Source organism: Trichophyton verrucosum, assembly GCF_000151505.1.
Source record: "Trichophyton verrucosum HKI 0517 chromosome Unknown contig00832_1.f1.exp, whole genome shotgun sequence".
Classification (NCBI taxonomy): Eukaryota; Fungi; Ascomycota; class Eurotiomycetes; order Onygenales; family Arthrodermataceae; genus Trichophyton; species Trichophyton verrucosum.
In genome coordinates, this window is record NW_003315238.1 from 46,679 (window position 1) to 59,325 (window position 12,647).

At 49.2% G+C, this 12,647-nt stretch overlaps 6 protein-coding genes across 6 annotated transcripts; 3 read left to right on the forward strand and 3 right to left on the reverse strand.

Moving 5' to 3' along the window:
• Positions 1–437: 437 nt before the first annotated feature.
• TRV_06900 (uncharacterized protein) lies at positions 438–698 on the reverse strand (the record flags this gene model as incomplete). Its single annotated transcript, XM_003019029.1, has 1 exon — positions 438–698. The coding sequence occupies one exon, from the start codon at positions 696–698 to the stop codon at positions 438–440; it is 261 nt and encodes an 86-aa protein (XP_003019075.1).
• An 83-nt stretch (positions 699–781) lies between these two features.
• Positions 782–1,228, forward strand: TRV_06901 (uncharacterized protein; the record flags this gene model as incomplete). Its single annotated transcript, XM_003019030.1, has 2 exons — positions 782–1,049; positions 1,107–1,228. The coding sequence occupies 2 exons, from the start codon at positions 782–784 to the stop codon at positions 1,226–1,228; spliced, it is 390 nt and encodes a 129-aa protein (XP_003019076.1).
• Positions 1,229–1,446: 218 nt separating this feature from the next.
• Positions 1,447–2,361, forward strand: TRV_06902 (uncharacterized protein; the record flags this gene model as incomplete). Its single annotated transcript, XM_003019031.1, has 3 exons — positions 1,447–1,482; positions 1,539–2,241; positions 2,276–2,361. 3 exons carry the CDS (start codon positions 1,447–1,449, stop codon positions 2,359–2,361), a joined length of 825 nt encoding a protein of 274 aa, XP_003019077.1.
• Positions 2,362–3,959: 1,598 nt separating this feature from the next.
• Positions 3,960–5,801, reverse strand: TRV_06903 (uncharacterized protein; the record flags this gene model as incomplete). Its single annotated transcript, XM_003019032.1, has 2 exons — positions 3,960–5,379; positions 5,443–5,801. The coding sequence occupies 2 exons, from the start codon at positions 5,799–5,801 to the stop codon at positions 3,960–3,962; spliced, it is 1,779 nt and encodes a 592-aa protein (XP_003019078.1).
• A 400-nt stretch (positions 5,802–6,201) lies between these two features.
• Positions 6,202–7,223, forward strand: TRV_06904 (uncharacterized protein; the record flags this gene model as incomplete). The annotated part of the gene is made up of 3 exons (XM_003019033.1): positions 6,202–6,244; positions 6,382–6,647; positions 6,717–7,223. The coding sequence occupies 3 exons, from the start codon at positions 6,202–6,204 to the stop codon at positions 7,221–7,223; spliced, it is 816 nt and encodes a 271-aa protein (XP_003019079.1).
• Positions 7,224–7,991: 768 nt separating this feature from the next.
• Positions 7,992–10,703, reverse strand: TRV_06905 (PHD finger domain protein, putative; the record flags this gene model as incomplete). Its single annotated transcript, XM_003019034.1, has 3 exons — positions 7,992–9,860; positions 9,928–10,553; positions 10,697–10,703. The coding sequence occupies 3 exons, from the start codon at positions 10,701–10,703 to the stop codon at positions 7,992–7,994; spliced, it is 2,502 nt and encodes an 833-aa protein (XP_003019080.1).
• Positions 10,704–12,647: the final 1,944 nt, after the last annotated feature.

A 12,647-nucleotide genomic window follows, 5' to 3' on the forward strand; every position in this document is an offset into this window, starting at 1 on the left:
CCTCGCGCGCGTGCATTGAGAGCCTGCTGACGGACGCTGTCTTTCTCTTCTTTTTTTCCCCCTTTCATTCTTAAGTATACGACTACAAATAATGGCGAGAGGACGGTCTGTCTGGCCTCGCTGCTGCCTGCGGTGGTGCTCCTGGTCCGCGTCTGTCTGTCTGTCTGTGTCGGTAGACCGAAGAGCTCGCTGTCTCTGCCGGCGTTACGATAAATCAAAAATAAATAAATAAATACCACTTCGTCCACCAACTGTCTGTCTGTCTGTCTGTCTGTATCAACTGTTGTAACCGTCAAGCGTAGAGGCAGCGCCGGCGATGATGTCAGCGCTGCGTGGCTGGTGGAGTTTTGCCCCAGCGACGATCCCGGGCAGGCCAGCGAGAGAGAGACATCCAAAGCAGCGCATCCTGGCCCGCCAGCGCATATAGCTAAAGTCACTTAAGTTAACGAACGGACTAGCAAGCAAGCAAGCAAGCTGCCCAGCCACTCCGAGACATCTTCGTATCCTTTTTTTGCTTCTTCTCCGCTGCCGTCTGGCTGTCTGGCCGTCTCGCTGGCTGTCAAGTCTGCCTGCTTACACAGCGTCCTTGGTACAACGCGCCACCTTTTCACGGGCTGCTGATTCTGCTTCTGCTTCTGCTTCTGCTTCTTCTTCTTCCTCTTCAGCCTCTGCTCGCTATCTTCTCTCTGTCGCTTCATCGTTGTCTAGAACTGTGCTCGCCCCGTTATCCGTCGTTCGCTCGATAGTGCTGTCCCTGACCTGCTCTGTACAGTTAATCGCCATGCCAGACCAGAAAGCCGGCAAGCTCGGGCGAGTCCTCAGCTTCGCCAGCAGCAAGTCGAGGAAGTCTGCCTCCAACCAGCAGCAGCCGCTGAGCCCGCAGAAGACCTCGAGCTCGTCGCAGCAGCAGCCGAGAAGCCCCGGCCAGCGCCAGTATGGCCACGCGAGGAACAATACCGATCTGTCGGACAAGAGCGCAGACCGGCCGGGCAGCAACAAGATGCGCACCCACGCCGACCCCACGCTCGCCATGAGCGAAGCACAGCCTGGTTAGTCCCTCTATACTACTCTATCTGTGTCCTGGCAGCCAATGCTGACTGTTGCAGCTGCAATTGCGCTAGAGGAGTCGAGTCTCGGACAGCTGCGAGGCATCCAGCACAAGGACCGCTTCGGCAACCCCATCAGTGAGTGTCCCTATATACCATTATCAATTGGAACTGCTGGCTAACAAGGCATAGCGGAGCCGGACCTGTCGAACCCCACGAGGTATCGCTTTGAGCGCCCGCTGGACACTATCAGATCGTTCGAGGCTGCTATCGACGGCACTTACGGCAGTCGGCGCATGTCATACGCCCGGCCAGGTTGGTCCACCGCAGCCACTACGACCCGGACTAGTTATTATTACAGCTCCAGCTAACATCCACCGCCCCCCAGATGAGAGTACCAATGGCCACAGCAGGCCGACAAGCTTCTTTGGAGGTGGTACGTCATCGTTCCTGCATCTGCCCGTCTTTGTCGCTTGGGCTGCCAATATCTAGATCTACAACACCCATACTAACCATGTTTCAGATCGGTCGAATGGCCAATACTACCAACGAGGTGGCTACGACAGCTACTCGGTCTCCCGTGGCTACCAGTCAAGACCAGAAAGCTACGTCGATGCGTACGGCAACGGCTACGGCTCGGCCGTGGATATGAGCCAGTATAACTACAGCAACCAACGTCCTGCTCGAGCCGGACCTCCCCGCCAGGCTCCTCCACCTCGCACTAACTCAGACCCTAACTACGCCTACAGCTCTTACCCAACACACTACCCCAGCAATGCCAGCTCTTACTACCCCCAGCCGCAGTACCAGGGCCAGCAGGACAACCCGAACTCCAACTCTCCCTCGGGCTCCGGCGGTAGATCTGTGGACCACTGGGTAAACTCAACGGATCCGAGCTCTGTCAATAGTTCCATGGATAGGTTGGCTCAGCAGCAGCAACAACAACAACAAAATCATCCCCAAGGCCAGAAGTATGATGACCAGCCTGCCGAGTCATATGGGTTCGCTGGCTTCGGCACCGATCCACAGCTAGAGCAGTCCCAGCAGCTCATGAATTCCGGCCAGGAGAACATCTACAGTGCGCCTCCTCAGCAGCAAATAAGACAACAGTACCAGGCTCCTCCTCCCGTTCCCCGGAAGGAAGTTCCCGTTGCCGTTCCTCCCCCGGCTGTGACAGGAGCAACACTGCAGGAAGGTAAACGCAAAAGCTGGTTCAAACGCCGGATTAGCAGGACTTGATCCAGCCATGTACGATTACAAAACACAACAAACCAAAAAGCCTACGCATTTACTTTTTTCTTTCCTTTCCTCTTAACTATCAAGGTTAGAGAAAAAGAAAGATTTACTTTGCTGTTACTCTTCGGTCGATGGGACGGCCCAGGATTACTACCAAGGATGTGCCATTGAATTGTTCCCGTTTGTCTATTCACTTACTCACTGGACCCATGTTTGATGATACCACGAACCCAACTCTACCGTTTGATTGTTTCCTTTGTTCTACCGCTCTGGCAACGATATATCTCTATTAATCCTTTCAGCTTCAACTTCAACGTGAACCCTCGTTTGATTTCTCTGTTTATATCTTGTGATCTACGGCAGTCGGTTTTTTTTCTGTTGGTAGTTTTTATGGTACGGTACGATATGGATATGGATATGGGTGGATGGAATGCAATGGGGGTGGAACGGAAAGACGGCGACGCAACTGGATTTCGTGCTGATTTGATATTGATACCTTGACCTTTTTCCCCCTTTCTCATTTTACGCCTTTGAATTTAATTGATCAGGCCTGGTGTACGCTCTGCTCCTGTAAATATTTTTACCTCAAGAATGAATACCAGCCCTGCAGTCTCCGGTTCTATATTATCAAGCATCAAGCATCTGCATTGCATTGCTATATAATCATGACTTATAGAGAGTATACCCAAACAAACACAGTATTAACTTATCTATCCTTCTTGAACTCGTCTGCAGCCTTCCTCTCGATCTCGTTATCCTCTCGAATGGCAAATATGATGTACACGATCAACACCACATTTGCTGCTCCCGCCGCCGCTGCGCCCGCATACGTAGTGTTGCCTACACTCATCAGTTAGCAATGCCATGAGTAGAACAAGTAAGCCAAATCAAATTGTAATTGACGTACCGTCGAATACCCTATCGACGGTCCCGTAGTATGTCCCGAGAGGACAGCACACGATCATCACCGAGTAGAGTATGAACTTCCATAGCACGCCACTGCGTCGCAACCATTTAACCAGTTAGCTACCTTCCGAGTACAAACGGACCTCACAAAGAGCCGGAAGGACAATCATACCCGGGGAGAGATCTTAGCTCAGTACCGGCTGGCTGCGAGGATGCCGGCTTTGGTGTTGATATCTCGGACTGCGTCTCCTTCGCGGCCCCGCGGCGCGTAGCCATCTTGCTTCGTTCTGCTTATTTAGTAGTAGCTGTGTGAGTGGACAGCGAGGATGATGCCTCTGGCAGTCGGCGGGAGTATATCGAGGAGACTGGCGTGCGATGGGGGTGTTTTTGAGCCTTGTGTCGCGGAGTTCTGGGATATCTGGACTCTTTGGCGAGCTCTGGGGAAGTCCAAGCTAAGTTCGAGTTCGAAGTCGAGACCCCCGGATATTTATTTGACTAACAAGTTAGCTAGCTTAGCCTATCAACTCGCGACGGACTTACGGAGTAGTAACTAACCATTTAAATGTACGAACAGCCAACCAGCCTGGTCTGCGTTGGTTGCAAGGATGGAGGTTGATATTTTCCAAGGGTCAGCTTAGCTACTTCATACTCTACGTATTCAAAATATTCCAACGATGGCCGACTAGGTAGTTATATATATTCATAGCTTTAGCTATGACGATATTTACATGGATATCAAGGCCAGCCAGTAGAAGCTAGAAAAATACTGCATTACGCTACTTTCTCTGGGGGTTTTATTCCCAACTTGCTTTTAAGAGCTGCCACTCGTCCCAGTAGAAGCGCTTTGATATTCCTGCGAGGTGCCTCCTCGAGGGTAACAAACCGACGGATTATCACATTGAATATATTCCCAAATGCGAGGGCGATAACTGTACTTGTCAGGATGATGACATTGTATGGCATGCTGAAGTCGGGCGTCGGAAGCGGTAGGAGAAGATTGGTGGTCCGTAGATAGACGGGAGGCGCCATTATCGACTCGTTTCTGTTTAGAACACGGACGATGGCGGGAGCAACATTGAAGCCTCGGTTGGCATCTGGTGGGTACTCCGTGTACCGAAGGATGGCCTTCTCGAACTCATATACCAGGGTGACTGTCGAGGCTGGAGGGACAGACAAGACGAGCTCCAACTGCGTGCCACGATGACGGTCAATAGCAGGCCGGTAAAAGATGTCCTTGATAATATCAGAGAGCGGTACTTCGACCGCGGGTTCTGAACCATAACTGATCTTTGTCTTCATTGTATGCAAAAACGGGCGCATGAACCAGGGAAGGGTTTCAAAGTAGACGAAGTTAGCTGTATCGGTTTGCGAAGGGTTGGTCAATATAGACCTGAGGCCTCCTCGTTCTTGGCCGTGGCCGATTATGGTCCTTTCCAAGTGCACAACTTGGGCCTCCAGGTAGCTGCTACTGGAGTGTTGCGCTGGGACGACCAGATTGAAAGGCTGGTTGGGATGCAGAGAATAACAGCGCGAATTGCCGTCTGGCGCACGCGTTTCTACTGCGTCGGAGCTCGGCAGTACCTCCATGCTATCGGGGACCTTGATACAGACAGTTTGCGCATCATCCCGACCGAGAGGGCAGCTGGAGGGTATCGTTCGCCCGAAGACGTCTTCAATGCTCCATGTCTGCGACCGGGATGCCCCAATTGGGTAACAAAAGTCTCCGGAGTGATAGGGTTTGGATTCATCACAAATCAGCTCCGCAGCAGGAACAGGACGAGGAATAGGGTTGTCTCTAGCCCGCTTTGATCTATCCAGATCCAGGACCATGTCCACGGTTTGCTCAATCTCGACATGGCATATTTCAGAATTCTCCTCCGCACAAGCCGGCCTAACATCGACAGACATAGTCTGCCACGACGCATCAAAGAGCTTGTGGCCATCGAAGAGTCCGGATATGCCGCTTTTACCTTTACATGGCAGAAGCTTCAGAAAGGGCGTCAAGTTCTCGGTGCACACAACCTCACCCGGCAGCGTGCCATGGAGAAGATGTAGTCCGTCATGCGGTATAGTTCCAGTGGGGGTAAAAGTAAGAGAAGGGGTCGTGGTCCGTGTCGAGTCGATGAAATTCATAGATGCACAGAATAGTCCAGATAGCGACTGCGTGAGCGAAATCCACTTTTTGAATGCTCTAGAATAAGTATACTGTATTAGCCATCTATTTCAAATATCGACTGCTTCAAGATTATCATACGCATCAGCGTCCTGCGCCTCAATCCACGCCCAGAGCTCTACTCCAGTGCCTCCCTCCTTGAAGCCATGCCAGGGTCGTTCTCCCCAGTTCTCAGCATCCCATCGTCCGGTGGTAAATCGCAGATGCAATTCTTTCGTATGTGTATGCTGTAGGATCTGGCCTAGAGAACGGGGGAAATATCGGTAGTTCTGCTGTTCGAACGCAGCACTGGACTCATTGCTGCGGAAGTTGAAGGACGCCAGCAGGTTTGATGGCGGCAGTGGGTGAAGCACCAGCTGCTCATGATAGTCGATAGTATTGGCGGCGGCGAGCAGGGCTGAGACTACCAGTGTCCAGAGCAGCGAATGCAGGGAGGACATCATATCGAGCGAGCGAAATGAAAAAGGGCTGTCACTCCCAGCCAGTTCGCACCATCCCTGACCTCCAGCTTGATCCCTTCTTCTTTGTATCGTCCTGCGTCTGCTTCGTCTTCGTCTTGGTCTCCTTTTCGCGGGTGTTTCTTTGCTTTTTGATGCCAGTATGAATAGACGCGCGCCTAATAACTAGGTTAAATCTCGATTATGTAATAATAGCGGCTAATGAGAGTCTCTTTTCTTGCTTTTGCGCAAAAGCTGAACAACGTCTTATGGAGACAAGGAGAGAGATATAAGATCCAAGTCTCACGGGGTAATTTGTATAGAGGCAGTTTGTTTCAGCAAGCTAAATTGACTATTATCTACAAATTGGCACTGTCTCTGGTTTGCGCCTCCACAACTCACAATGGCTGCAGAGCAGCGGAAGCTCTTAGAGCAGCTCATGGGAGGTAAGTGTTTTCTGCATCTAACCACATCAAACTAAAAGCGCTGCATAAACTGACTCATCGCGTCTCTCAAGCTGATCAGTTGATTGGGGGGCCTAGTTCTGGTCGAAACGCGCAAGTTGCGATCACCGACCCGAAAGTCTGCCGCTCTTATCTTGCTGGTACATGTCCCCACGACCTCTTCACCAACACGAAGCAAGACCTAGGACCCTGTCCAAAATTGCACAGCGAAGGCTTGAAAGCTGAATATGATGCTGCATCATCACACGAAAAGGCTAAATGGGGGTTCGAGTATGACTACTTGCGAGATATGCAGAAATACATCGATGAATGCAACAGGAGGATAGATTCGGCACAACGCCGTCTTGAGAAGACGCCAGATGAAATACGGCAAACAAACCATTTGGTAACTATTGTCACTCCGTTAGTGTCCTCAAAATTCAGTCTGCTAATGTGAAATGAACCAAATCAATAGTTGTCGCAAATATCAGATCTGAACAAAACTATCAACGCTGGACTCGAGGAAACGTCCGTTCTCGGTGAACTCGGAGCAGTTGCTACTGCTATTGACGAATTCTACAAAGTACGAACCGCTAAGCATCAGAAGGAGTCTCTCGAACGAGACCTTAAGGCCCTCGCAGATACATCTGGCCCCTCAGGACATCAGAAGTTGCAGGTTTGTGATGTGTGCGGAGCGTATCTCAGTCGACTAGATAATGACCGTCGCCTTGCCGACCATTTCTTCGGGAAAATGCATTTGGGATATGCGAAAATGAGGGAGACCTACAGTATTTTGCAGAAAGAGATGAAGGGGCAGCCTCCGTCTAGGCATGATGACGGTCCATCTGGTCGCGGTGATGCTGGCTTTGATGATGCTGGCTGGGGCCGAGATGGCGGCGGTGGATATGGCGGTCGTTCCTACAGAGGTAGTGGAGGTGGCCATAGAAGAAAAGGAGGCGGTGGTGGTTACAACAGATGGTGATCAACTTGCCAATTCCGTTAATGTCATCTGCATAGCGCCGGCGTTGCTAGTTTTTTTGGTTCCAAAAGATAGCTGATACTAGTACCGATTAACGTACATCGAACTGTAAATCGTTCTATCTTTTAGTTCCCTATCCTCCTCTGTTTCGGAAGGTCTTCTTGTTGAGCACTCGTCCATATAGAGGCATTGTCTACGAAAATATAATGTGACAACGTTAATTACACGACATTAATACAATTTTCTTAATAAACCTTGTTGTTAGCGTCACCAGACAGAATTGCAATTGCAAAAGTAATAGAATCATACAAGATATGCCACAGTTCTCCAATAAATCAAACACCACTCAAACATGGCCCATGGCATAGGATAGAGACAAAGAAAAGTACAAACAAAATACCGCCCATACGCCACACTTCCATGGATAAATTTTCAGTGCCCGGGATCTTCCAAAGATGTTAGAGGCACGTCTTTGTCGTTTTTGTGGAGAAGAGCAAATAAGGGTAAAAGAGAAATTACACACACATATGTACACGAATACAGGTATTGAAAGAAGCATATCTCGGGGAAAACGTTTCACTCAAAACAGAAAAATAATCGAGAAGTATGTTCAATACAAATACTACTCAGTAATAACATTGGTTGTCCGTGTTTAAAGGATTGAGACAAGCTGTTGACTTTGTGGATAGAAAAAGCACCAACTCGCTGATTGCGGGTAGAACTTGCGTAGAGAGCATAACTGGGTATCAATGAGCACGACCAAATGCCTTTTTAACTCAACTGTGTGCCATTTGTTGTTTGTAAAATCGCACCCATTAGCAGTTGGAGGTTATTGGCGGCCTGTGGATTCTGTCTCAAAATGCCTGCTATTACATTGAGCTGCTCGACACTCGCATTAGGCGCTCTTTGCAATAGCTCCTGGATAGCGGGAGCCGCAGCTAGTGGTCCAAGCACGTGGATGGCTGCCTGCTGGCCAGTGAGAGCTTGGCCAGGTGACGGGGCGTTGGTGGAACCGTTGTTGAACTGTCCTTGCTGGGGGTTAGGACCTTGGGCAGGGGTGTTTCCCTGAGCGTGGCCTAGCCCTGCGGGATCGACTGGGTTGTACTCATTATCCGCTTGCAAAGGACTGGCAGCACTCCTGGAAGGGGCCTGGGGGGTTGTATGGGAGGGTGTAGATTGGTTGAAGTTGGTTTTGACAACAAGAACAAAGAGGAGAAGCCGAGTTGGTGTGGGGTCTTGGACTTGGTTGTTCTCGAGTAGTTCAATAAAGTCGGGTTTCTTGCTGTGACCGGCCTCTACGGGTACTAGGTAGGCATCCTTGACCGCAGGAAGAGGATGTTTTCCGACCACTCCGTACCTTTTGCGGTCCATGAAATAATTGAACAGTCTGTTGAACTGTACGGCATCGTCTGCTGAATGGGGCTGCTCAAGGGCCACCACTGAAATATCTGTAGTATGGCTATATCTTAATCCGCAAAGGTAATTACTTGCCAATTGGACATCGATCCGACCATCCACTGTAATTCTTGGAGGGACAAGTTGTGACCAGGGAATCTTTGCACTGAGGTCCGCGCCACCGACATGCCTTCCGGCAGTACGAAATTCTGCTACAGAGCTCATAGACACGGAACCGTGCCAAATGTCTCCATCGTCCTGAATGTCCTTGGGAGAGTAAGGAGGGGAATCAGCTTCGTCCCTCAGCAAGTTGTCAATCTCTGCGTCCTCCTGGACTTTGTTCATGGGGTGTGAAGGCTCATTGAATGAGGATGCGGGACCGAATTGCTGTTCCGAGTGAGAGGCGCCGGGAGAATGGACGCTGGACCAAACATTTTCAATATTGAAATTGGAAGAGTTTCGACGATTGGTATCAGAAGTTTCGCGCGTAGTCCTATCTGCATGTGGTTGACCATGGGCGGCAGTTGGGCTGGTATGTCGCGGGCTCTTGGCGGATGGTAGCTCACTTTCGGTAGCAGTGTCCCGACGAGCTGGTGCGGTAGAGAAGACGGATTCGGTGCCAATTGTCTGTGGATCGGACTCTACCAGCTCTTCTCCTTTATGGGTCCGTCTGATACGAGGCCCCTGCTCCTGAATGATAGTATGCTGTCTCTCAGCCTCCCGCTTGATCTCTTCATCTTTTTCACGCAGCTCTTGGCTGGCCATGTTCTGTGTGCTCATTGTCGATATAGCATCTGGTGTTGTACGGCCTACAAGCAGACTATCACGTAACGAAGGATTTTTCCTTACATTGAACAGGATGGTCCGCAGTTGGTTTTTATAGGCATCATTAGGCTCCCCGGCTGACCCACAAAGATTCCTGTACATACAATCTTCTATTTCTGTTCCGAGCCTTTCACCGACAGCCTCTTTTGTGCTGTCTGACGGGATAGTGAAGGTCCCAGCAGCCACTGCAGTACCAGCAATCTCGGTGACCAGCTTGGACAAAGCGGTTGCGGCGCTTCTCCTGGCTACAATCAGGTGATCGGTCCCAGCTGTAGACCCAGACCGAGATTTCAAATTGGGGCCCTGGCTAGGAGTCATTGGGCTCGTGGCACTTTGCCTTGCGCTTTGCATTCCACTCTGAACAGGCGAGGATGATGCTGGGAGGTTTGTAGACAGCTTTTGAAGTTTCTGTCTCGAACCCTGCTTAGGGTTTTGTTATGGTAAGCTTGTATATAAGGGAAAAGGGGGGGCACATAGTTGAACTTACGGATTCCTGCGTAATACTCTCCTCTCGTTCCTCATGTTTGCGTTTATGGGCACCGACGTCCTCATGATGAAGAGGCACAGCTACTTCAATATTGTGCTGCATTGGGGGCGACTGTTTGTCACTCTTGGCCATAGTTGGAGTATCGCTATGCTCTGGTTTGACGTCACTTTGCCTAGCCTTCTTTCCTCGTTTCCCACCCTTCTTTTTGCGAGATTTCCTCTCTTCCGCCTCTTGTGCTCTTTTTGCTGCCGCTTCTTCCCATGGTTTCTCACCCCTACTTATCTTGTCCAACAACTCCCTATGATTCTCTGGCTTGCACCGCTCGCAAAAATATTCAGCTGGCTCTTCTCCCTTGGGGAAGATAAGTCCCATGCAGTCGTTGTGTTGCCAGGCAGCGCATTTGTCACAGCATATCATATCACGTTCGACGTCTTCTTCCTCCTCGTATTCGCCACATATACATCGGATTATTTCGTCTTCTTCGTTCAACACTGGCGGCGTGGGTTCGTTCGAGCTTTGTTTTTGACCCTTTCCTTGGCCCTTGCTTTTCCGTTTGTTTTGCGGGGGGTCGATATCGAGGTTCTTGTGCTGGCCTTTGGTTGCTCGGCCGGAGCGGCGTGGTTCGTCTGTCACCGTATGTTAGTTTCTGTTCATAAAAACGTGGTCTGCTCCATCCACGACACGGATGACCGGGATTTCACGAAGGCATCGCTGTTCTGGATGCTCTCTGGCAAACCAAGAATGTACAGTGTGGGATACAAGTGCTTACCAGCCATGATCTTATAAGTTAAGGAGACAGAAACGCTGTTGATAACCGATAACTACAATCCTTTGAAGCTCAGGAGCGTCGAGGGCTGTTGATTCTGCTTGCAACCCAACGAAACCGTTTTGACTACAGGCATCGAAGGTGCTTAAGAGTAATACACAGGGCTTGTCTCTGATGACAGCAGACGTGACGGATAACTGATATCTGAACTCCCTCCTTGAACGTAATATCGTGTATACCAGAGTGATACTTTTCTTGTGCGGGGAAAGCCTCCACTCCCAGACTCAATAGCCGTACCGTAAGAGAAGGAATCGTAATTATATCTCTTCTCTTTATCAACTCAAGTTTATGTAGTGACGGTATCGCTGCCCTGGAAACAGGAAAACGCACTCTTGCTTATCGCTGCTTGTATTGGGGCTGTCTGCGCGAACGGGATGAAGCAAAAAGCGCGCTCAGGACACGTTGCAATGTGGTATCTTTTATCAAGCAGAGGATAGGGTTATGATAAATTATCATAGGGACCCCTAGTATTCATGAAACAAAAAGCGCGTAAGGAGAAAGAAAAGAGAGAAACTTGTTATTATTGCTGCGATATTGCTGAAGTTGTTGTCATAAGAAAGAAAGAGAAAAAAGTTGGCTGACAAATAGTTACTAGAAGTGGTTAGACTCTCACGTGATAGCTTACTCTAAAATCAACGTCAAAAGAACAACTTTTATATCAACAGCAACAACAACAACAGAGGAAAAAAGGAGAACCTGCTTACTTTTATTTAGCTTAGCTGAATACTGATATCTTTATATTCTGCCTTTATCCGATTCTACACAAAGTTTTATACTATCTAGAACATTATCTTTTTGCAAGAAAAGCCATAAATTATAAATAATTACAACTCACAAACAAACAAAATAACAACTAGTGAAAATCACTATGAAAATACCCCTTGATACAATTTCAATAGGGCTAGATAATAGCTCAGCATGTTTCTTGAACATATCTTACTAGCTCAAATGCTCGTTTCTTTTTGCTCTAGACATATAATAAGTCACTGTAGATCAGGGCCCTGGTCAATGCATTCACTGGAGGAAGTTTTTATCAATACCCAGGGTATTCTCAGTCTCTCTTGGGCGGCTGCTGCTGCTTCCGATGCTGTTTTATTAGAAGTCAAGAGCCAGTTGTCTGCAACCCAACCAGACAGCAGCACCAGCAACGCATTGTTCTCTGTCCTGGGGTTCTAGAAGTATACTTCTGCATGAAATTTCTGCGCCATCCTGGAAGTAATTGGCTAGAATAGCAGTTCTCTTGCTTTCCAGATCTTTTGCCAGGGTTCCGAGATCTCCCTCCAGCTTCCTGGGTAGGCAGCAGTGTCACCGCGACGGTTTACATTAAATATTTTGGTGGGGAAATAGGAGGGGAAAGGAGCTATTGGGGTAGATGCCAGCGCCGCAGCCATCCTCTGCCTGTGATCGTTTGGTTGGATGGTGGGCAATTCCAAGAGGTATGAAGGTACAACAGTGCGGTAATAATTATTAAAAACCTGGGACATCGATCGAGCATGCGTGACCATGTTGCCTAGATCAAACAAGAAAAAAAAAAAAAAAGGTATTTCAAGGGACGTCTTTGTGCGAGTCAAGACCTTGTATATTTCAGCGCCAGGCGAAACATGGGAGTATCTATATATATGCACTCATCTCCCAGTTAGCACGGTAGCGAAACCTAACCCAGGGCTTGTTTCACATATATTCTCGGCTGGTAACCAAGAACACACCGGATAATCTGATGCATAACCGCCAGCCTGGGGACGACGTACATGTCGTCCTATTTATAGGACCTCTGTGAGTATTTTTACCTATTCGTTATGCAGGGATGGTTAACTTGTGACATCAGCAGCCCCGGCGCTTAGCCGCATAGACACTACCCGCTGCCTGTCTGGCCTCCCCAACAAACAACCACATC